The sequence below is a fragment of the Callithrix jacchus genome, chromosome 2 (assembly GCF_049354715.1).
Source record: "Callithrix jacchus isolate 240 chromosome 2, calJac240_pri, whole genome shotgun sequence".
Classification (NCBI taxonomy): Eukaryota; Metazoa; Chordata; class Mammalia; order Primates; family Cebidae; genus Callithrix; species Callithrix jacchus.
In genome coordinates, this window is record NC_133503.1 from 17,302,163 (window position 1) to 17,327,753 (window position 25,591).

The 25,591-nt window shown below is 46.3% G+C and overlaps 1 protein-coding gene across 15 annotated transcripts in view; it reads right to left on the reverse strand.

Moving 5' to 3' along the window:
• Positions 1-19,148, reverse strand: part of WIPI2 (WD repeat domain, phosphoinositide interacting 2) — a 43,330-nt gene extending 24,182 nt beyond the window's left edge. For 7 of the 15 annotated variants that reach the window (XM_054248928.2, XM_078358292.1, XM_078358288.1 and 4 more), the window contains exons 1-2: positions 18,882-19,148; positions 9,520-9,602 (exon numbers count right to left, since the gene is read on the reverse strand). In XM_054248928.2, the coding sequence (XP_054104903.1) occupies positions 9,520-9,528 (9 nt within the window). In that variant the 5' untranslated portion in view covers positions 9,529-9,602; positions 18,882-19,148. Of the gene's footprint in view, positions 1-9,519; positions 9,603-16,229; positions 16,284-18,881 lie in introns of all 15 variants that reach the window. The other 8 variants (XM_078358285.1, XM_054248920.2, XM_078358275.1 and 5 more) reach the window with 2 other exon arrangements.
• Between the last annotated feature and the right edge of the window lie 6,443 nt (positions 19,149-25,591).

Genomic DNA, 25,591 nt, shown 5'->3' on the forward strand with positions numbered 1-25,591 from the left:
TCTGAACCAGGGAGGCAGAGGTTGCAGTGAGCCAAGATCGAGACTGTGCCACTGTACTTCAGTCTGGGTGACTCAAGCAAGACTCTGTCTTTAGGAAAAATAAAAAAGCGGCTGGGCGTGGTGGCTCAAGCCTGTAATCCCAGCACTTTGGGAGGCTGAGGCGGGTGGATCACGAGGTCAAGAGATCAAGACCATCCTGGTCAACATGGTGAAACCCTGTCTCTACTAAAAATACAAAAAATTAGCTGGGCACGGTGGCGTGTGCCTGTAATCCCAGCTACTCAGGAGGCTGAGGCAGGAGAATTGCCTGAACCCAGGAGGCGGAGGTTTCGGTGAGCTGAGATCGCACCATTGCACTCCAGCCTGGGTAACAAGAGCGAAACTCCATCTCAAAAAAAAAAAAAAAAAAGATTTGTAAATAATGAAGGTAAATGGACATATTTTTTAAAATCTCAGACTCATAAAAATGTTGGGTAATGGACAGCACTAGTGGGGTGAGGGGAGGCAGGCACGCTCACTCTATTAACAGGAACATAAACCAGTATGATTTTAAAGACAACTTGGCAACGTCTATCCATTTTATAATGTGGTTATCTGTGGATTCAACGTTTCTGACTTTAGCGCTTTATCTCACAGCTGTACTCACAAGCAGGCAAAACAAAGATGTCCACCCAGCAATTGCCCTCCTACAGTTATGACCATTAGTTACAAGTTTTTGTGGAAAGGAAAATGTATTTCCACACAAAATCTTGTAACTAATATTCACAGCAGCCAAAAGACGACCACCACCCCAATGCCCATCAGCTGACGAATGAATAAAGCAGCAGGGTACATCCACACAACGTATTATGATTCAGCGATCTGAAGGAATGGTGCTGATGCTACAACAAGGATGAACCGTGAACTATGCTACGTGAAAGCAGCCAGCCGCACAGGATTCTGTTTATCTGAAAGGCCCAGCGCAGCAAATCTAAAGAGGCAGAAAGGAGGATCATGAGTGCACAGCGCTGGAGGGTGGGGAAACAGGGAGAGGCTGCTAAGGGACTCACAGTTTCTTTTGGGGATGATAAAAATGTCTTAAAATTAGGTCATGATAAGGCTGTACAACTTAGTAAACAGACTAAACCCACTGAATTGCAGACTGTAAAGAGGTGAATTTTATAACATATAAATTCCATTCCAAAAAAGGTGTTTAAAAGAAAAATGCTCTGTATGGCTGCTGCTGAAACAAACAAACAAACAAACCAAAACACCCTCAGCCAACCTACTGCACAGACGTGAACTCTGGCTGATACATTAAGATGTGACGCACGACACACCTAATGTAAGGCAGCAGGGGACTTTGAATAGCAAGTCACACCTATTGTGGGGACACGGGCAGCAGCAGAGGCAGGATGGAAACTAAGTGTCAGGGCTGACTACAGTGTCCGTGGATAGCTGGCTGGGCATTGTGGGTCTCTAACACCACTGAAATCATATGCTAAACGCTGAGCATTCCGGAAGAAACAGATCTGTAACTCTCACCACATTTACAAGAGTCAGTAATCAAAAGTAGGAGAGGTGGCTCTGCAAAAGGTAGAGATGAACCACCCATCACTCTGAAGTGAACACATTTTTGTCATTACTTAAGACTAATAGGCTGGGGCCAAGCACGATGGCTCATGCCTGTAATCCCGAGGTCAGGAATTTGAGACGAGCCTGGCCAACATGGTGAAACCCCGTCTCTACTAAAATTACAAAAAATTAGCCGGGCGTGGTGATGCACGCCTGTAATCCCAGCTACTTGGGAGGCTGAGGTGGGAGAATCAGTTGAACCTGGGAGGCGAAGGTTGCAGTGAGCCAAGACCTCGCCACTGCATTCCAGCCTCGGCAACAGAGCAAGACTCCACCTCAAAAAAAAAAAAAGACTAAAACACCGGGCATGTCAGCTCACACCTGAAAGCCCAGCACTTTGGGAGGCTAAGGTGGGAGGATGGCCTGAGCCTACGAGTTTAGACCAGACTGGGCAACCCAGTGAGACCCCATCTCTTAAAAAAAAATTAGCTGGGGCTGGGCGCGGTGGCTCAAGCCTGTAATCCCAGCACTTTGGGAGGCTGAGGCGGGTGGATCACGAGCTCAAGAGATCGAGACCAGCCTGGTCAACATGGTGAAACCCCGTCTCTACTAAAAATACAAAAAATTAGCTGGGCATGGTGGCGCGTGCCTGTAATCCCAGCTACTCAGGAGGCTGAGGCAGGAGAATTGCCTGAACCCAGGAGACGGAGGTTGCAGTGAGCCGAGATCGTGCCATTGCCCTCCAGCCTGGGTAACAAGAGCGAAACTTCGTCTCAAAAAAAAAATTAGCTGGGCATGGTGTGTACTTGTAGTCCCAGCTATGTGGGAAAAGAGGATCACTCGAGCCTGGGAGGTTGAGGCTACAGTGAGCCGCGCTGACACCACTGCACTGCAGCACGGGCGACAGAGCAACAGCCTGTGTTTTCAAAAGCAGTTGTAGTAGCAGTAACAGCCATAACACAAAAGAATGTACTTCACAGTGACCTTAATAGATCACCGCGCCCGGCCCCAGCTAAGTTCACCAACCTGACTAGATCACTTCAGGAATACACCTTTTATAAAGCAACTTACTTTTACATATTGCTAGTAGCTTTAGGTTTGTTGCCATTTTTCTACTGCATTATTTCAAGATGCTCTAATATTTTTTTCTATGACAGTTCATATCCAGATGAACTTTTTTATTTTTTAGAGACAGAGTCTTGTTCTGTTGCCTAGGCTGGAACTCAGTGGCGCAATCTCAGCTCACTGCAACCTCTGCCTGCCAGGTTAAAGTGATTCTCCTGCCTCAGCCTTCCCAGTAGCTGGGATTACAGGAGTGTGCCACCATGTCTGGCTAATTTTTGTAATTTTAGTAGAGGTGGGGTTTCAGCATGTTGGCCAGGCTGTTCTTGAACTCCTGACTTCAGGCGATCCACCCACCTTGGCCTCCCAAAGTGCTGGGATTACAGGTGTGAGCCACTATGCTGGGCCCAGATAAAGTTTTAAACACATAAATATACATGGAACCCACATAGCCAGAACAATCACTTTCCACTAAACTGAAGCCCAGACGCCGAGCCCTCCCATGAAATAATGGTGGACAATGGATCAAACTGCTAGGTGAAAGATGCTATAATCGTCAAATGAGGCTGGGCGCAGTGGCTCACTGCTGTAATCCCAGCACTTCGGGAGGTCGAGGCAGGTGGATCACGAGGTCAGGAGTGCAAGACCAGCCTGGCTGACATGGTGAAACCCCGTCTCTACTAAAAAAAAAAAAATATATATATATATATATATATATATATGAAAATTAGCTGGGCATGGTGGTGCTCGCCTGTAATCCCAGCTACTTGGGAGGCCAAGGCAGGAGAATTACTTGAACCCAGGAGGTGGAGTTTGCAGTGAGCCAAGATTAAGCCACTGCAGTCCAACCTGGGTGACAGAGAAAGACTCTGCCTCAAAAAAAAAAAGTAGCAATCAAATGAAAGCAAAAGAAACCAGGTTGCACATATGTATTGACTCAAGATGGCACATCCCAGGACGCCGGTGACAAGAAACACTCAGGCTGACCCTCAGAAGGGCTGAGTGTGAACTTCCGTGACCTCGTGTCGAAGGCCTTGCTTTTAGCCCTCATGCCAGGTGGCCTCAGCCACAGTTTCTGCCAAACTTCCCTCCTAGAGATTGCCTGACTAACACTTAAGAAATTAATTAATTACTTGATTTAAGAAAGAATGCTTCTTTTTTGTTTCTGCTGGTGAGGTTTATAGTTGGGATGATGAAACTCCTAGAGTAGGAAGGGAAGAGCTTTAATCTACTTCCGCATGAGCCCAGCATTCCATCACCACAGATTTAGGCCAAGAGGCGCTCATGGTTTCTCCTCTATAGGATCCATTACGATAAATCTCACTGAAATTAATATTCCAAGCAGTGCACCGCCTGTCAAATAGACTAATGTCAGAAAGCACCATTTCTCAAACCTTAAGATGCAGACGACGGCCCATAAAGTAAATGATGATTAGTTTCTTGGCCAAGCAGGAAAGTTGATAAAAGGTGTTATATCTCAATGGCTGTGCTTCCATAATCAACGCAGGCTCTAGTCACTTTTGCTGAGCTAAGGAGTAGTCTGCTTGTGCTGGGTTTCAGAAGTGAATGTTTATGAGATCTGTTTTCCTAGCTCAGAAATCAGCTTAGCAAATGCAAAGAAAACACACAATGCAGCTTTTGAAGAAAGCCAACTTCTAAACTTTTGTGATCTTTTACAAATAACAAACCCATACCCATCATTTCTTTTGCCTAATAGTGTAGGATACTGCTGTAGAATATTTTAGTGAAAAGAGAGCACATATTTGTGCATTATGTGTATTCAAAAGACAACAACAATGACAACAAAAATGCACATGGAGAAAGGAAATCATCATATGAGAGGCCGGGTGTGGTAGGTCACACCTATAATCCCAGCACTTTGGGACGCTGAGGCAGGAGGACTGTTTGAGGCCAGGAGTTCAAGACCAGCCTGGGCAACATAGCAAGACCCCATCTCTACACAAATCATAAATAAATTAGCCAGGCACAGTAGCATGTGCCTGTGGTTCCAGGTACTCAGGAAGCTGAAGTGGGAGGATTGCTTGAGCCCAGGAGGGTGAGAGTACAGGAGTCATGATTATGCCACTGAACTCTAGCCTGGGTGACACAGAGTGGGACTCTCCTCATATGAGGCATCCATAAACAATGGGCAAAGCCTATCTGGCAGTTCTGCAACTTTCAACTCTGAAATTGTAACATCAATCGTAGAAAATCTATCTTCCAGTACTGTTAGACCAAGCTTTCGCGTGTGTGTGTGTGTGAATTTTCTTTTCTAAATAAATAAAAGAAGAACAAGTAGTTGTCAATCTTGTTTTTCTCTAAGACCAGCTCTGGCTCATTCTTTCTGTAACAGCCACAGTGAGTGACAGCAAAGATCTGATTTTATGACAGATTGTTAAGGAGTTTTTAAGTAGAAGTCAATCCTGAGCCTGAACTAAATATTGAGACATGAAATAATATTCTTTACTCTGAGTCTACTTACAGAAAAATGCTAGAAAACAATCTTGACATTTCACTTAGTAGCTAACCTGTTTTCTTTTTTTTTTTGAGACAGAGTTTTGCTCTTGTTACCCAGGCTGGAGTGCAATGGCGCGATCTCGGCTCACCGCAACCTCCGCCTCCTGGGTTCAGGCAATTCTCCTGCCTCAGCCTCCTGAGTAGCTGGGATTACAGACATGCGCCACCATGCCCAGCTGATTTTTTGTATTTTCAGTAGAGACAGAATTTCACCTTGTGCTAACCTGTTTTCTAAGTGACATTCTCTTATCTACTCAAAAAAAAAAGATATGAAAGAGGATAGGCAGATAATATTCCAGTAATAGAACGATGTAATAGCTTCAGTTTAAAGTATTAACCCTTAAAACATTCTTTGTCCATTTCATCATCTATTTTTAAGGGCCAAAGTTCACTAAGAAGAACACAGAAATTCATGCACCCACCTTACCATGTTGGTCAGTATCCATTCATTATTTTTTATTTACTTATTGAGACAAAGTCTCACTGTCACTGAGGCTGGAGTGCAGTGGCACAATCTTGGCTCACTGCAACCTCTGCTTCCTGGGTTCACTTTGTGCCTCAGCCTCCCTAGCAGCTGGGATTACAGGCACCCACCACCACACCTGGCTAATTTTTTGTATTTTTAGTAGAGACAGGGTTTTGCCATGTTGGTCGGGCTCATCTCGAACTCCTGGCCTCAGGTGATCCACCTGCGTTGGCCTCCCAAAGTGCTGGGATTATAGACACGAGCCAGTGTACCTGGCCAATATCCACTCTTTAAAAGATGCTATCAAAACATCTCATTTTGTTCCACAAAAAAATCTCTGGAAAATAAGGCACCAGAAGCCAGTAAATAAACTTCAATTTGAGGAAGAGGAAAGACCAGGCTTTGGCATTCTTCCACTCTAAGCACTGGCCTCCAATAGGGGGAAAAATGCTGCGTGTTTCAAAACAGATGACTATAGTGACTCCTGCAATAATGTAATAGCATAATTCAGGCGCTTCATTCCTCTGGACCTGGACTGAAGAGATGTTTCATTCATAAAAGCCTAGAGACAGGGCTGCCCTCCACTGAAGAAACCCCCCTTGGGGAGCAGTCCTGTGTGGCTCAGGTGAGGGCAGCCAGGTGGCAGGGCTTCAGGAAGGTGGGCAGCGGCACCTGGGATAAACAGCCCTGGTTCACACCTATGTCATCACCCAGATCACATCTCCCAGCCTCCATGGCAGAAGGCTTTTTTGGAAGATTTAGTAAGCACTAGTAGGCAAGTCTAAGGACAAAAAAAAAAAAAAAAAAAAAAAAAAAGGCGTAAAACCTAAGCCAGCCAGCAGGAGCCCTGAGCAGGGATGCAGGATCACTTGCACAGAGGAGGCCAGGGCCCAAGTGGGAGCCTAAAAGGCCCCACCTCTTGGCAGGCCAGGAGAACGCCATCATTTCAAGTCACCAGCACAAAGAAGCGATTTTTCCCAGTGTCTTCATCTTATGTTAAAGGGGAGATGGGGGGCGCTATCTCTGTCTGTCTGCTCACCACTGTGTTCCTGGCCTGAGAGCTGACACCTATATATTTGCTCTTGGTTGTCCTCCACTGAAATGCAGGCATCATCAGAGCAGGAACTCTGTGGAAACTGCATCGGCCTGTGGCAAGCCCTCAATCAACACATACAAGGGAAGGGAAACAACAATGAATACTAAGTGTTCATCCACATGAGCTCCCTGATCCTCCTCATTCTTGAGAGATGTCAATAGGAAAAGCAGAATTTCAAAATGTTACACTAAATCACGGTGAAAGCAAAGTTCCTCAAACCGGAACACTCAGAAAAGCAATAATGGCATTGTCAACGAGAAAGCCCAATTCCCCAAAAGCTCTGCAGACAATTAAAATGATCACGATGAACTCTCCTTGACCTGATATCCCAGTATCACTCATCCCAAGGGTACTGCAACTGCTGAACTCCTCCACTTCCTGTGACCAGGATTCCTAACTGAGGTCAGGGCCACAGGGAGGTTCAGGTATACTCAAAGTGTCACGTACAGAGGAGACGATATTTACAAGGCACATTACCAATCAAGGATGAGTATCAAGCAGATACAATGAACTTGCAGAACTCAACACTAAAAACACAAATAATCCAATTAGAAAGTGTACAAGAACGTGCACAGATGATTCACCAGGGAGGACAGAGAGATGGCAGAGCAGCACATGAGGAGATGGCCTGATAGGGTAACGCAATCACAACCACAATGAGGCAGCAGCACACGTGTCATGTCTGTCAGAGGTGCTAGAAAAGCAGTGAGAACACCAAGTGCCAACAAAGATGCAAAGACACAGGGTCACTCCTACATTATTGATGAGAACATAAAGTAAGAGTTTGGGAGTTTCTCAAAAAATGTTAACATGCAACTCCCATGTGGCCAGCAACTGCACTCCTGGGCATCTGCCTCTGACAAATGAAAACTGATGTCCCCACAGAACCCTGTACATGAATGTTCACAGCAGTCTCATTTGTAATAGCTAAAAACTGGAATCAGCTCACTCGTCCTTTAACAGGTGGGTGGCTACACAAGCTGTGGTACAGACAGAACATGGTGTATTACCCTGTAATACAGAATAAGCTGCTGACAGACACAACGGCTGGCATGCATTTCCAGGGAATGATGCTGACTGAAAAGGGCCATCACAAAAGGTTTTATGCTTCCATTTATCAAATATTTTAGAAATGATCAAGTTTTAGAAATGGAGGACAGGTGATGCGTGAGATTAGGGGTGAGATGCGGGGGCAGCAGCAGGGAGGGGGTGTGGTATGAAAGGGCAGCAGGAAGGAGCACTGTGGTGTTCTAACTTGACTGTGGGAGATACAGGGAGCTGCACAGAACCTGACCGGGCCCAGTGGCTCATGCCTATAATTCCAACACTTTGGGAGGCTAAGGCAGGTGGGTATCCTGAGTTCAGGAGTTCAAGATCAGCCTGGCCAACATGGTAAAACTCTGTCTCAACTAAAAATACAAAAATTACCTGGGTGTAGTGGCGGATGCCTGTAGTCCCAACTACTCGGGAGCTGAAGCAGGAGAATCGATTGAACCTGGGAGGCAGAGGTTGCAGTGAGCCAAGATTGCGCCACTGCACTTCCAGCCTGGCAGTAAGAGCAAAACTCTGTCTCAAAAACAAAACACTGGCCAGGAGTGGTGGCTCACGCCTGTAATTCCAGCACTTTGGGAGGCTGAGGTGAGCAGATCATGAGATCAGAAGTGCAAGACCAGCCTGGCCAATATGGCAAAACCCCATCTATACCAAAAAATACAAAAATTAGCTGGGTGTGGTGTTGTGCACTTGTAGTCCCAGCTACTCAGGAGGCTGAGGCAGGAGAATCACTTGAACCTGGGAAGTGGAGGTGAGCCAACATTGCACCACTGCACTCCCACCTGCGTGACAGAGTGAGACTCTGTCTCGGAAAAAAAAAAAACAAAACAAACTTTCAACATGCAGTGGCTCAAGTGTCTCAAAACAAAACAAAACAAAAAAACCCTGCACAGAACCTACACACAAACAAACGAGCACAAGGAAGGCTGCAGAGTGTGCAAAGGAGAGGTGGATGTCAATATCCCGGCTATGATAGTATGCTAGGGCTTTGTGAGATGTTGTCATGGGGAAGAATAGGGCAAAAGGTACAAGGGACCTGTATTATTTCCTACATGTGAATCTATAATTATCTTAATTAAAAATGACACATGTGGGAAGAGTCCAAAGCTTCCCGTCACTGTTTCCATCAGGGGGTTTACTCAGCAGGCACTATTTTGCACACTGTTAAGTACACACGTACATAATCTCTAATCTTGGCAATAATCTTATAGACCTGCATTATTTGTTTTGTAAAAAATAAAAGAAACTGAGGCCCAGAGATGAAGTAATCCACCTAGAACCACACACAACACGAGTGAGCAAGAGGCCGATGAACCTGACCCTCCCCACTCTTCCACATGCCTCTCTGACAGGCGGGCTGCTTCAAAACTGTAAAATGCCAATGCGAGAAAATACATTGTTCCTACAGGGGCTGTAAAATTTTCAATTTTCTGGAAGCCCTTTATGACAGTAATCTAGGCAGTTTAAGCAGCATTAAAAAGGGAGAGATGTTACAGAACAGTACACATGGTATGAGATCATGTACTGAAGACCCTCACGAACAGAACTCCTTCTGTATCCAGACTCCTATGTGGGCAAAGGCACTGATCTGGGCAGGCACCTACAGATGTCACCAGTTGCCTCCTGGGAGATGAAGGTGGAAGCAGAGGACTGACCGGTCAAAGGGTGTCTGAACTTCAACCACAGTGCCTGAATTTTAGACCGCATTCCAGTTCAAGTACAACTTGTCTTTTATTTTTTTAAGAAGGGGAGAAATAAAGCAAACACTTACTGCATTCATAGATCTGTTCCAGCTTATCCACAGAAGAAAGGGAGAAAAATTTATAACCGGACTTACTACCAACAGCTAGGGACCTGCAAAAAAGCCAAATTCAGAAATAAGAGCTGATACATGCAGAGAGCAAGTGTACAAATTAGCTCCCACATTCCCAGTGAGTACCCGGCTAGTTCCCAACATGCCTACCACAAATCAGAGCAGATCATTTCACATCATTTGTACCAAGTGCCTGGGACAGGAAGGTGTCCCAAGGTCAGTAAAATAAGGACAATATTATTAGTTAAAACCTGTAAAACTTTTCTGAGGCTGGATGTGGTGGCTCACGCCCATAATCCTAACACTTTGGGAGGCTGAGGTGGGAGGACTGCTTGAGCCCAGGAGTTCAAGATTAGCCTGGGCAAAATACCAAGACTCCATCTCTACAAAAATATTAAAAATAAAACAATTAGCCAGGCATGGGGGTATCCCTGTAGTCCCAGGGAGCTACCTGGAAGGCTGAGGTGGGAAAACTGCTTGAGTCTAGGACAGGAGGTTGAGGCTACAGTGAGCTATGATTGTGCCACTGCACTCCAGCCCGGGTGACTGAGCAAGACAGTCTCAAGAAACCAAAAAACTTTTTCTGGAGATCTAACATAAAGCATGATGACTGTAGTTCACAATAACGTATTATGTACTTGAAATTTGCTAAGACAGATCTTAAGTGTGCTTGTCACAAAAAGGAGGTAACTATTTGAGGTGATAGATGTGTTAATTAACTTGACTGTGGTGATCACTTCAAAAGGTACGTATATACAAAACATCATATTGTATACCTTAAACAGACACAATTTTAATAATACCAAAATAAAGCTAGGGAAAATTAAAATAAAAATACTAAAAAACAAACTCTGTAAAACTTTTAAGTTTGGGTTATAAGCAAAAGTAATCAGCCTTAAATTATTGTTTCCTTCAAAACAATGTATCAGCTCCTTCAAGTGAGCTGATATACACACAGTATATGCCAGAGTATGAGAGTTAAGTAAACTGGCTGGGTGCAGTGGCTCATGCCTGCAATCCCAGCACTTTGGGAGGCTGAGGCAGGCAGATTACTGAGGTCAGGAGTTTGAGACTAGCCTGGCCAACATGACGAAACCCTGTCTCTACTAAAAATACAAAAATCAGTCAGGCACGGTGATAGACACCGCCTATAATCTCAGCTACTTGGGAGGCTGAGGCAGGAGATTGGCTTGAACCCAGGAGGAGGAGGCTGCAGTGAGTGGAGGCTGTGCCACTGCACTCCAGCCTGGATGATAGAGTGAGGCTCCATCAAAAAAAAAAAAAAAAAAGGTGAGCAAATTTTCTAAATTTTAAACAAAAATATTTACAATCAAGGTGGATGCAGGTATCTCTCTGCACTTCTGCAGGCCTTTACCACTTGTGGCTCCATCCTTTATGCTGTGCCATGGCTGAGCAGTAGGGTGGAAATGAAACGGACTCAAAAGCTACCTTAGAGTCTGGAATCAGAAGGCCCCATCATTGGCTGACAACAAAAAACAGAGGACTGGTTTGATGGCCTTGCATTTAAGATCCCATATTCCTCACCCAACGCCACTGCTTCTTCAAGGACGCTCAAGAAGCTCACAGCTCAGCAGCCCCTCCCAGCAGGGGCCTCAGGGATACCACAGGAGGGGTTTCCTCATCAGAAAAGTGCCTCTCCAGAACCCAGCTGACCAAAGAAAGCACAACAAGAAGCAAGACCAGCTTTCAGCAAAAGAAAGACGAGTGAATGAGCAGGAAGCATTGGGTGTGGAGGAATCAGACACCTTAATCACTTTGAACGTCTGGGAGAAGGTGAAAATGAGCAGGTAAAACAGAGGGCTGGAAACAGGGAAGGGGGATGTTCCACACTGAGTATTTGTACCCCAAGATAGGATCAGGGCTGGTTTAATGATCATATCATTTATTAAAAACTTGAGATTTCCAACCACTCTTTCGCACGTATGTGGAAGAAATGTATTCCAAGAAGAAAGTTGCTACAATCAGTATTAATCTGTAAAATCACATTGGTTCATCTTACAAGTATAAAAAGAACAGAAACAAAACTCTAGCAGTTCATATCATTTTTCTTTGTAAAAATTCTTTGCTTCTTTACTACACTGAATTGTATCAATTGTTATAGCAATGAAGCAATTAGGTATTACCTGTAAGTATTTTGAAATTAATAAAAGAACCAAGAAGAATAGAGTAATATCCCTAGGTTAAAAATAAAACAAAATCTCAGCAACACAGAACTTTTGGGAAACTGATGTAAAGGAAAATATTTTCCAGATAACTAAGGGTTCCTATTTTAAGCATCACTCCCCCACTCCCATTTTCTGATTAAAAAACAAACTGTTCCTGAATTATATACCTTCCTGTGTCCTTAAAACAAGGGATGACAGATTCCTTTTTTTTTATTGAGACAGTTTCGCTCTGTTGCTCAGGCTGGAGTGCAATGGTGCGATCTTGGCTCACTGCAACCTCTGCCTCCTGGGTTCAAGCAATTCTCCTGCCTCAACCTCCTGAGTAGCTGGGATTACAGGCATGCACCACCACACCTGGCTAATTTTCATATTTTTAGTAGAGAGGGGTTTCACCATGTTGGTCAGGCTGGTCTTGAACTCCTGATCCACTGTGTGGGCTTCTCAAAGTGCTGGGAGAAGAGGTGTGAGTCACTGCGCCCGGCCTAGGGATGACAAATTCTTTTGAGGGTTTGGTGTACCCCATATCAAACAGCCAGACTGTAGTGCTGAGTTTATTTATTTATCTATTTTTGAGATTGAGTTTCGCTCTGTCCCCCAGGCTGGAGAGCAGTGGCTTGATTTTGGCTTGCTGCAAACCCCCCGCCTCCCAGATTCAAGCAATTCTCCTGCCTCAGCCTTCTGAGTAGCTGGGATTACAGGCGCCTGCCACCACGCCCAGCTAATTTTCCTGTTTTTAGTACAGATAGGGTTTCTCCATGTTGGCCAGGCTGGTCTTGAACTCCTGAACTCAGGTGATCCACCTGCCTTGGCTTCCCAAAGTGCTGGGATTACAGGCATGAGCCACTGCGCCCGGCCTGTAGCAATGAGTTCATAAAAATATTTTTCTAAAAAAAAAAAAATTTTGTTTTCTATCTTTTGTTTTGCCAACAGTTGTCACTTTTCCTCGTGACCATCCTACCATCTTTAACAGCCCTTCTCCTTCCTAATTTCTTAGTAACTTGGAAACCAAATCACCAAGCTTATTAGCATTATATATAAAATAAGCTTAGGTAGGGCTTCTCCCAGGGGCAAAATTAATGAGCCTTAGCCCCTGATCCTTGGGTTAGAAATCCTGGTTCTGAGCTGTGCTCCCTATACACAGAATTTGTTAAAACTTGCCAATCAAATTCAGGTATTTGGAAGCTGAGTTAGGATATTAAATACCTCAGCTAAAAGTTTTACCCCACAGTTTATAAAACTGTGCATTCCAATCAACAGAAAGGAAAGCAAAAATATTCCAAATGTTTTGAGATGTATATATAATATAGTATGAGTACAAATTATTAGTAAAGATAAGTTTTCTTTTGCTTTAAGATGAAGTTTTGCTCTTGTTGCCCAGGCTGGAGTGCAATGGCACAATATCGGCTCACTGAAACCACTTCCTCCCAGGTTCAAGTGATTCTCCTGTCTCAGCCTCCCAAGTAGCTGGGATTATAGGCATTTTTTAGAGACCAGGTTTCACCATGTCTCTACTAAATATAAAAACTAGCTGGTCAGGCTGGTCTTGAACTCCTGACCTCAGGTGATTTACCTGACTCAGCCTCCCAAAGTGCTAGGTTTACAGGCATGAGCCACCACTCGGGCCAAAGGTATTTTTTTTTTTTTTTTTTGAGATGGAGTTTCGCTCTTGTTACCCACGCTGGAGCGCAATGGCGTGATCTCGGCTCACCGCAATCTCTGCCTCCTGGGTTCAGGCAATTCTCCTGCCTAAGCCTCCTGAGCAGCTGGGATTACAGGCACGCACCACCATGCCCAGCTAATTTTTTGTATTTTTAGTAGAGATGGGGTTTCACCATGTTGACCAGGATGATCTCGATCTCTTGACCTCGTGATCCACCCGCCTTGGCCTCCCAAAGTGCTGGGATTACAGGCTTGAGCCACCGTGCCCGGCCAAAGGTAAATATTTTTAAAGAATGGTATTAAATATAAATACAATTGATATTTTCATCTCAACATCAAGCAATCGAGTTCCACACACCTATGGAGATTTTGCTTTAAACCATTTTGAAACTGACCTGACCATAAAATGGCTGACATATTAATGGGAGAGGCAGAGCAAGTATGAGATCTGCCCTAACACAGTTTTATTGCCAAAAAATGTTTATTTCTTTACGGCAACAGAGTGGGATTTTTTCTTTTTTTTGAGACAGAGTCTCACTTTGCCACCCAGGCTGGAGTGCAGCAGTACCATCTCGCCTTACTGTAGCCCCAACCTCTCCTGAGCTCAAGCAATCCTCCCATCTCAGCCTCCTGAGTAGCTGGGACCACAGGCGCATGCCACCACACCCGGCTGATTTTTGTGTTTTGTGTAGAGACAGGGTCTCCCCATGTTGCCTAACCTGGTCTCAAACTCCTAAACTCAGGGGATTCTCCTACCTTGGCCTTGCAAAGTGATGGGATTACAGGCATAAGGCACTGTAACTGGCCCATCAGTGGGATCTTTCACTGACAAAGAGGAAAACTAGCACATCATAACCAAAAAAGTGTATTTGCTCAATACCCCAATCTTCAACTGTGCCTGGTGTCAAAACCCAGAGACTCTGCTCTACCCTCCGCAGAGACCAGGCCTGTCCCTTGCTAGGAAAGGAGAGTCACTGCATTTTAAACACACTGGAACCCATCCTCCTCATTTCACACCCCCACCACCCTGCTTCTGGAGCCCTGGACTGCCCATTCCTGAGCCTGTCGGGGATTTTGCAGTTTAAACTATGTTGCTTCTCTGCTTTCTCCATTAGCAATTTTAGATCCAGCTTCCTTTACCACTTGCTAGCTTCCAAACTGGCTAGTATCTCCATTCTCATTCTTTCTATCCTATGGATTTAAGCTTTTTGAAATATCTTTTTGAGACCAAGAGTGGTGGCTTGCATCTGCAATCTCAGCTACTCAGGCAGGAGGGTCACTTGAAGCTAGGAGTTTGAGACCGGTCGGGGGAACAAAGTGAAACCCCATCTCTACAAAAATTAAAAATTAAGAAATGTTTAAAATTAGAAAATACAGCTTTTTGATATTTTACTGATTAACATTTTATTAGGGCCTGGGGATGGAGCCACAATAAATGTTTATGTCTGATCCATCATTTTGAACTGAAAGCCTCTGTCAATGAATTTAAACTTGAACCTTCAACATTAAAAAGACAGTGATGGCCACTAAAAAATGAAGATGTGAGTCAGATCTTCTGCTTAACTTCCTTTTCTCCACCATCCCTAATTGTCAGTCCGTAAAGGCTCTCCTCCTTCATGATCTTTGCAGAGGAGCCATACTCGATGGCGAGCTTAGATGGATACAGCCCAACACTGTAACCTAAAGCAACCTCAACTGTGGCTGCCAGTCCAGACCTCCAGTGGGTAGGCCCTGGTGCCCTCTCTTTCAGGGCTATGGACAGCTTGCCCCATCCCCGCTCCGCCTCACATCCTCTCCATTCCAGACCTCCACCTCCCTATCCCTGCAGCCTTTCTGACTCATCAGTATCCCGGGCAGAGGTCGCTCTTTCTAGGCTTTTTCACCATGATGTTATCACGTTCATCCAGAACCCAAGCCAGAAACTGGGCGTCACCTAACTTCTTCCTTGGCTGCATGATGCACGTCCTGTGGGTCACACAAGTCCCGATGACGAGTCAGTCTCCTTCCCAGTGGTCACTGCTGTTGGACAATATCCTCCTCAGTCACCCCCTGCCCTCCTCCAACATACCCTCCTGCAGAGCAGGCAGAACGACTTAACACTTTCAGGGTGAAGGATCTTAAAAACCATCTTCAGGCCGGGCACAATGGCTCACACCTGTAATCCCAATACTCTGGAGACTGAGGCAGGAAGATAGCTTGAAGCCAGAAGTTCAAGACCAGCCTGGTCAGCAGAGCAAGACCCTTTGCCTACAAAAACTAAAATAAGCCAGGTGTGGGGGCCCATGCCTAGAGTCCCATTTTCTCGGGAGGCTGAGGCAGGAGGACCACTTGAGCCCCGGAATTCAAGGCTGCAGTGAGCTATGATCATTACAATTGTGCCACTGCACTCTAGCCTGGGCAAGAGTGAGACTCCATCTCAAATACAAAAACCAAAACCCTTGATTAACAGATGAGCAGAGAGAGGAGAGCAGTACCTTTCCAGCACAATGACGTAACCTACAAGAGACATGGTAGAAGCAAATAGGTTTCTCCTATTGTTCCCAGACACTTCAGAACATAAATTCTGCAAACACAAGACTTGGAAAGTCAAGTCCCTTCTTTACGCCATCCCTTTTACATGTGGCGTTTAAAATAGACATTGCCACATCACTAACTTCCCACAAGCTGCAGTGTCCACCGGAAAAATTTAGTCCTTGGTATTTCCATTTAAGATTCAAGTGATCCTCTGCCACTTATTAATTTCACTTCAATTTCAGAAAGCCAAAAGTCCTCTAACATAAGCCTTCCAAGGTGATACTTTCAGAAACCAGGGTTGGAACTAACCAGACAACAGCGCGATGGCCAGGACCAGTTGCTCTTGATCCCCTTTTCACTGCTCTAGGTAAAAAAAAAAAAAAAAACACAAAAACAAAAACAAACAGATGGTAAAATGCAAATAAAACTTATTTACACTTTTAAGATAAGAATCATGAGAAAGTACAATATTGGAAATCATATTACCAGTACAAGAAGAAAGGCAGGACAGTTATAGTTTGATATGTAACGACTACAGAAAAAATTTAAAAGACAAAAAAAGTGAAATGACCCTATAACTAACATATATTATAGTAAGAGAACTGGCTTCCAAATTTTCTTACCGAATACAGTCAATGTGAGTTCTAGATGGACATTCTTTGTCTTGCTAAAAATTATGTTCCTCAATAAATTCTGGAGATTAAGAAGGGAGGAAAAGGTAAAAGCCATTAAAGCTCCCTCCGGGAACTTCTCTGTTTCTTTCAATGGTAGATTTAAAACAAATTACAGTCATTTTGGTCTAGTCAGCTTTGAGTATAACCCTAACTTACTCTTCATTCCAATTTAGGTTTACACTACATCAAGGTCTCTCCGACAAGTCAAAGTTATGAAATCCCAAAGTTACAATTTCTTGAACATAATAACTCCAGGGCACATAGAAACATGGGTAAATGTGAAAATTTCCAAGTGTGAAAAGATCCTAATTCAGGCCACAGTGACATTCTTCTATTACACTGGGAACATGGCAGTCTAGCTGAAGTCACAGCAAAAGAGAATGCTTTTCTTTATTTGATTTCATTCTGCTGTAAATAATTAGTGAAAAACTGAAAGAGTGGTCGATGATGTTTTGGAAACTCTCTACTTTATATAAGGCATAAAACCCCCTACTACCATTTCTTACTGGTCTCAAAATACTGTGGGCTTGGGCTTCAAAACCAAATCACAATTGGTTTGGAATGTCCTCTTCCCTACTTGGATTGAACATAGTCTATTCCACTTCAACTGCAACAGGCTGTCTGAACTGTTTCTGCTGTCTGGCTTTTGGTCACATTGAACACTACAGTAATCTTTATACATTGTTATGCTATGATTTCTAAATTCATTGTCTTCAGAATTCTACTCCACAGGTAGAAAAAACCAGCATGGCAGAGCAGAAATAATATTGGGAGAGAACTCAGGAGGCTAGACTCGACTCCTGCTCCCACTCCACAATTAACCAATTCTAAGACCCAGGCCAGCTCAGAACCTTTCAGAACGAGTTCCTCATCTGTGGTGGGATGAGGCGATCTGCCCCTTCCAACTCTCACATAGTCCAACTGTGCGACTGTCTTCACAGCGTTGTGACAGTGCTATTGAACACTTGCTGCACACCATCCACTGGATATCGGCCATTCTAAACTTTAAATTTCCTTTAAAAAAAAAAAATCTCGTTTTCTGCTTTAATTCCACTCAGGCAGTAACAACTCAACCAATTACTTAGTAAGAAGCCACATGACCCACTCCTCCTCTCTTTCATCACTTCCTCTTACTCACTTCCAAGATGGCTCTCCTCCCTTCCAACCCCATAACTCATCCTCCTCTCTCCAGAAAGCTGATCTATTAACCATCCTCACAAGTCCTCCTCCCAGGAATCTGAAGACCCAGCTTCTAACTCATATCACTGTGGACAAACAGCTTCCGAATGCATGGGCTGGCACTAAGGTCTTCTCTTGCCCTGAGGATGACCCACCCCCTAGAGCTCCGAGACTCCTGGGGCACTGGTCTGTAACCCCTCTCTTGGCTCAGGTTCTCCCTAGGTAGGCCAGATGCCAAGGTTATTGCTAAGTTTGTTCCTTGCTGGAGACGACATCAAAGTTACCTGCCAAAAAGAACAGTGCGGGCTGGGCGTGGTGGCTCACGCCTGTAATCCCAGCACTGTGAGAGACGGAGGTGGGCGATCACTTGAGGTCAGGAGTTCGAAACCAGCCTGGCCAACATGTTGAAATCCCGTCTCTACTAAAAATACAAAATAATTAGCAGGGTATGGTGGTGGGCACCTGTAATCCCAGCTACTTGGGAGGCTGAGGCAGGAGATCTGCTTGAACCCGGAAGGTGGAGGTTGCATTGATATCAGATCACGCTACTGCGAGGTGACAGAGACTCCCTCTCAAAAAAAAAAAAAAAAAAGAACAATGAGAAAGAAAAGAACATCAGAAAGAGAGAAGGGGCCTTAAGACGATGAAGAGACAGTGAGAAGGGGCTGATTCAGAAGAGACTGATAGGAGACGCTAAGCAAGAAGCAGGGAGAGGAGAGAAGAGGAAGCGACTCACTCCCACCGCTCCACAGGCGGCCTAGACAAGCCAAGCCCCAAAGTTTGGCCCCAACTTTGCGAGAAGTACTGAGGTGTAAAGCCAGGGGGCCTCCCCGCAGGAGGGTGAAAGCAGCCGCCTCTTCACCACCTCTCCCGCCCCGAGGCCGCAGCTGCAGGGCAGCACCCGAGGGTCTCCCTGGAGGGCGCCCCTCCCTGCGCGCCCCAGGCCCGCCCCTGGGGACGCCTCTGCTCGCCTTGGCCCACAGGGAGGCCGAAACTGCGACTCCGCTGAGCTTGGCAGCGAAGACCTCCCCACGCTGCCAAGGCCCAGGCCCGACCCCGGCCTCACCCCGACCCCAACTCCAGACCCTGACCCCGACTCTGGCCTTACGTGTTGTCCTGGTTGAAGTTGGCGAAGAGCAGCTGGCCGGCGCCGGCCTCCCCGCTCTGGCTCGCCAGGTTCATGGCTGGCGCGCGGCGGGTGGGCCCGGCCAGGGAGGGCGCGCGCGCGCGCGAGGGCGGGTCAGGCTGCACTCAGTGTCGGCGCCGGGCCCCGCTCGCCGCCTCCGTTGCCACCACTAGTCTCCCGGGGATCAACCACCGCCTCATCCCGTCCCCGCTCTTGTTTATGCTCCGGAGCCGGGGCGCCGGTGCGACTGCGCGACCCCGCCCCCCGCGACGCACGGCCTCGCACAGCGCATACGTACTGTGGAGGCCCCGCCTCTCACCTCCTGCCCGTGCTCGGGTTCCGGTGGATCACGCACGCGTGAGGACGCGTAGGGGCGCGCAGGGCCTGGTTGAGGGCGCGCGGCGGCCGCGCATGTGCATGGGGAAGAGCGGGCGGGAGTCTGTTCTCTGCGTACCCTCTTACTCAATCGCGGCGCGCGGTGGTACACGCCTGTAATCCCAGCAGTTTGGGAGGCCGAGGTGGGTGGATCATTTGAGGTCAGAAGCTCGAGACCAGCCTGGCCAACATGGTGAAACCCCGTCTCTACTAAAAATACAAAAATTAGCTGGGCGTCTGTAGTCCCAGCTACTCGGGAGGCTGAGGCAGGACAGTTGCTTGAACCCGGGAGGCGGAGGTTGCAGTGAACCGAGATAACACCATTGCATTCCAGCCTGAGTGATAGAGCGAGACTCTGTCTCAAAAAAAGAAAAAAAATCTCAATGGGCCCTCCGCGTGCCAATTACTGCTGAATACTTCTGCACATTACCTTATCATTATTATTATTATTATTTTTATTTTATTTTATTTTTTTGAGATGGAGTCTCACTCTGTAGCCCAGCCTGGAGTGCAGTGGTGCGATCTCGGCTCACTGCAGCCTCCGCCTCCAGAGTTTCGGTTCAAGTAATTCTGCTACCTCAGCCTCCCAAGTAGCTGGTATTACAGGCACGAGTCACCATGCCCACTTAATTTTTGTATTTTTTCGTGGAGACCGGGTTTCACCATGTTGGCCAGTCTGGTCTTGAACTTCTGACCTCGTGATCCGCCATCCTCGGACTCCCAAAGTGCTGGTATTACAGAAGTGAGCCACCTCGCCCGGCCCATTTTATTATTTTCTTTTTTTACTGTCCTCTGAAGAGAAGAAATTTGGTTTAACCATTTCATTATTTTTAAAGACAAAGTCTCCCTCTCTTGCCCAGGCTTGGAGTGCAGAGGCACAATCACACTCACTGCAGCCTCGAACTCACAGGCTCAAGAGATCCTCCTGCCTCAACCTCAAGTAACTGAGAGCACAGGCGCCCGCCACTTTGCCCTGCTAACTTTTTAATTTTTTGTAGAGATGGAGGTGGTGGTGGTGGGGTCTCACTATGTTGCCCAGGCTAGTCTCGAACTCCTAGCGTCAAGTGATGTGCCCGCCTCAGCCTCTCAAAACGCTGAGATTACAGGTGTGAGCCACCACGACCAGCCACATTATCTTATTTGATGCCCACTACAATCCTATGTAGAGAATAGTACATCTTAATTTACAGATTTGGAAATCGAGCCTCGAAAATAATAATCTATTTGCCAAGCACTAGATCTGACACTGGAAACGTCCTTGTTTCTCCAAGGTCCATGCTTTCTGGGTTCCTGGGACAGGATTGTCCCTTAAATGTATTCATTCAACAGTACTTTGACACACCCCTCATGCGAACTAAATAGGCCTCCTTTCCCTCAGAGAAGTTATAGTAGGGGAGATATTTAAATATCATTAGAAGGCTGGGCTCAGTGGCTCTCACCTGTAATCCCAGCACTTTGGGAGGAGTGAATCACCTGAGGTCCGGAGTGGATCACTCTGAGGTGGGTGGATCATGAGACCATGAGTTCGAGACCAGCCTGGCCAACATGATGAAGTCCTGTCTCTACTAAAAATACAAAATTTAGCTGGGTGTGGTGGCAGGTGCCTGTAATCCCAGCTACTTAGAACGCTGAGGTGGGAGGATCAATTGAGCCCCAACAGGTGGAGGTTTCAGTTAGCCAAGATTGCATCACTGCACTCCAGCCTGGACAGATGACAGAGCAGAAGAAAAAAAAGGCCAGGCATGGTGACTCACGCCTGTAATCCCAGTACTTTGGGAGGCTGAGGCAGGTGGATCACCTGAGGGCATGAGTTCGAGATTAGACTGGACAACATGGTGAAACGCTGTCTCTACTAAAAATGTAAAAATTATCCGGATGTGGTGGTACGCCCTTGTAATCCCAGCCACTCAGGAGACTGAGGTGGGAGAATTGCTTGAACCTACGAGGTGGAGGCTGCAGTGAGCTGAGATCATACCACTGTACTCCAGCCTTGGCAACAGAGTGAGACCCCCGTCTCAAAAAATAAAATAAACACATAAATATAATTAGAAACTCAGGGGTATGACAAACACATATATGGAAGTCATTCAACCTAGATTTAAAGGACAGGGAATGTGTTGTTGAGAAGGCTCTGGAAGAAATGAGACTTGAAGTTTGACTAAGTAGTCCAACAGGATGAAAACACTACATGGGAAGGGCTTGGGGAGGAGGGTGTGACCTGATCAAAGAACTCTGTATTCAAAGTGGAAATGCAGACAGACACAAGACAAGATTTGGCAGGCGAAACAGGAGGTGGCAGATCAAGCTGGGTGCTGTTACACAAGGAGCTGATCATCATCTGATTATTGTCCATAAGAGCAATGGTCTGCCATTGAAGACAGATGGGAAAATGGAGTGATCCTATGAGTGCCTAAAGAAGGTAATTCTAACCATAGGGTCAGGAACGCACTGGAAATCACTGATGAAAGGATGGTCTTTTCAATAAAAGCCCCCTACCTCACACCATATCCAAAAATTAATTTGAAATAGATTATAGTCCTAGATGTGAGAGGTAAAAACAACAATTTTGCTAGAAGGAAACGGGAATGCCTTGTGATTTTGGGATAAACAAAGTCATCTAGACACGTACTTTAAGGCAGGCATGTTGGCTCGTCCCTGTAATCTCTACACCTTGGGAGGCTGAGGCAAGCAGATTGCTTGAGGCTAGGAGTTTGAAACCAGGCTAGGCAACATAGGCAAACCCACTCTCAGCAAAAATACAAAAATCAGCCAGGTGTGGTGGTCTGGGCCTGTGATCCTAGCTCCTCCAGAGGCTAAGGAAGGAGGATGGCTTGAGCTTGGGAGTTTGAGCCTGCAGTGAGCTACGATCGCGCCACTGCACTCCAGGCTGCGCAACAGAGCGAGATCCTATCTCAAAACAAAACCAGTTCTTTAAAAAGTGCTAATCACAAAATGAAAGACTGGCCTTCATCACCGTTGAGAAAAATGGCCCGTTCATCAAGAGACCATTAGGAGAGGATGACAAGGCAAGCCTTAGGAATACATAGGTTTGCAACATATGTTTTTGACAAATGACTCACACCCAGAACTTCTACACGTCAATAAGAAAAACATAGACAGCTCTTTTTTTTTTAACTAGGCAAAAATATATGAACACAAACACTTCACAAAACAAGACATCACAATGGTTAATGAGCACCTGAAAAGGTGATTATCATTAATACTCATTAAGAAAATGCAATTAAGGCCAGTCGTGGTGGCTTACTCCTGTAATCCCAGCATTTTAGGAGGGTGAGGCAGGCAGATAACCTGAGGTAAGGAGTTTGAGATCAGCCTGGCCAATATGCTGAAACCCCGTCTCTACTAAAAATACAAAAATTAGCCAGGTGTGCTGGCGTGCACCTATAATCTCAGTTACTCTGGAGGCTGAGGCAGGAGAATTGCTTGAACTCAGGAGGTGGAGGTTGCAGTGAGCTGAGACTGCACCACTGCACTCCAGCCTGGGCGACAGAGTGAGACCCTGTCTCAAAAAAAGAATGATTGAGAGGATCAATTTCTATGTTTATTCAGAGAAACCATAAACATCAGTTCCATGGGATAACTGGGCTTGTTCCACCTAAAGAACTAAACCCTAAACCCTGGGCCTCCTTTACTGGTGGCCAAGTCATCTAGTTTTTTTGTTTTGTTTTTGTTTTTTAGGCAGAGTCTTGCTCTGTCACTCAGGCTGGGGTGCAGTGGTGAAATCTTGGGTTATTGCAACCTCCGCCTCCTGGGTTCAAGTGATTTTCTGCCTCAGCCTCTTGAGTACCGGGACTTCAGGCGCACGCCACCATGCCTGACTAACTTTTTTGTATTTTTAGTAGAGACAGGGTTTCACCTTGTTGGCCAGGATGATCTCGATCTCCCAACGTTGTGATCCACCTGCCTCAGCCTCCCACAGTACTGGGATTATAGGCATGAGTCACCACACCCGGCCTCACTCGTCCAATTTTTGTCTCACTGCTCTATCATCTGCGTGATATTGGGAACGGCTGGAGGGTGTTGTTGGAGAGCAGGCTGGGTTTCTGCCAGGGACGTGACCTGTGTGTGACTCAGGAACGCACCTGCATGTCTCCGCTCACCTGGAGACAGCATCAGCTGACATTCCTGACGGCGTGGAGGGCAGGAAGGATGCTCAGGGGCTTCTATCACCGCTTTGGGATTCCTCCAGGTGACTGGCCCGATGCCAAGCTCAGAGAGGAGACCTGCTTTCAACCTGACAGTGGAAGCATCATCTGCAGGTTTGTGGAGTCTCCTTATGTGCAACCTTTGGAGCTAGCAATCCTCCCACAGACAAGTTTATCCTAAATAAACTTGTGGGATAAACAGCTGGCGTGGAGGAGAGAACTAAGGACTGGAGTGAAAGGGCACATGAGATGAGGCAGTGGGGGAGGGGCTGGACATGCAGAATACCCAAATCGGACAGGTGTACTGGGGTTCAAACCCTGGCACAGTTCTCAGGGGGTATATGACCTCATATCAGTCACCTAACCTCACTGAGCGTCAGTCTCCCCTCCCCTCCCCTTTCTTTTTTTGAGATGGAGTTTCGATCTTGTTGCCCAGGCTGGAGTTCAATGGTGCAATCTCAGCTCACCGCCTCCTGGGTTCAAGCAATTCTCCTGCCTCAGCCTCCTGAGTAGCTGGGATTACAGGTATCTGCCACCACACCCAGCTACTTTTTGTATGCAGAGATGTTGGCCAGGCTGGTCTCAAACTCCCAACCTTGTGATCTGCCCACCTTGCCCTTCCAAAGTGCTGGAATTACAGGCGTAAATAAGGCACTGCACCAGTCACAGTTTCCTTAAAAAGAAGGGCTACAGCTGTGCGCGGTGGCTCACATCTGTAATCCCAGCTCTTTGGGAGGCCAAGGCGGGTGGATCACCTGAGATCAGAAGTTCAAGACCAGCCTGGGCAACACAGTGAAACCCTGTCTCTACTAAAACTATAAAAAATTAGCCAGGTGTGGTGGCGGGCGCCTGTCATCCCAGCTACTCAGGAGACTGAGGCAGGAGGATCGCCTGAACCTGGGAGGCAGAGGTTGCAGTGAGCCAAGATCGTACCACTGCACTCCAGCCTAGGCAACAGAGGAGATTCAATCTCAAAAAAAAAAAAAAAAAAAAAAGAAGAAGGGTTATGGCTAGGTGTGATGGCTCATGCCTGTAATCCCAGCACTTTAGGAGGATGAGTTGGGTGGATCACCTGAGGTCAGGAGTTCAAGACCAGCCTGGGCAACATGGTGAAACCCCGTCTCTACTGCAAATATAAAAATTAGCCAGGTGTGCTGACGCATGCCTGTAATCCCAGCTACTCAGGAGGTTAAGGCAGGAGAATTGCTTGAACCCGGGAGGTGGAGGTTGCAGTGAGCCAAGATCACACCACTGCACTCTGGCCTGGGTGACAGAGCGAGACTCCATCTCAAAAAGACAAAAAACAAAAAAAGGGCTAGAATATCTCATCTCCTAAGAATGCTATTAAGATAGGATGGGGGTTGGAGGAAAGGGGGTAATGATGGACAAAGGGTACAAAATCTCAGTTAGACAGGAGGAATGCGTTTTGGAGAACTATTGCACAGCTTGGTGAATGTAATTAACAACAGTGTATAGTACATTTCTTTTTTTTTTTTTTTGAGACGGAGTTTCACTCTTGTTACCCAGGCTGGAGTTCAATGGTGCAATCTCAGCTCACTGCAACCTCCGCCTCCTGGGTTCAAGCAATTCTCCTGCCTCAGCCTCCTGAGGCAGGTGATCCACCTGCCTTGGCCTCCCAAAGTGCTGGGATTACAGGCGTGAGCCTCTTTTCGTGATGAATTTAAATGATGTATAGAAAACGTCTGCTGCAGTGGTCCCTGTATTTAGGAAGTCTTATATTTTGTAGAGACAGGGTCTCTGTCTTCCTCGCTGGAGTGCAGTGGCACAATCACAGCTCACTGCAGCCTCAACTTCCCAGGCTCAAGTGATTCTCCCCACCTAAGCCTCCTGAGTAGCCAGGACCACAGTTGGGCACACCACACCCAGCTAATTTTTAAAATTACTTGTAGAAATGGGGGGGGGAGCGGGTCTCAAGATATTGCTCAGGCTGGCCACAAACTCCTGGCCTCAAGCAGTCCTCCCACCTCAGCCTTTCAACGTGCTGGGATTACAGGCATGAGCCACCACGCCCCGCCCAGGAAGTCTTAATGAATAAAAACTCCTTTTACTTTGCTTCTGCTCATCATGCTTGTTATGGTCTATCCTGGGAAATCTCAGGATGGAAGACTTATCTGGAGAGATTAAATAACC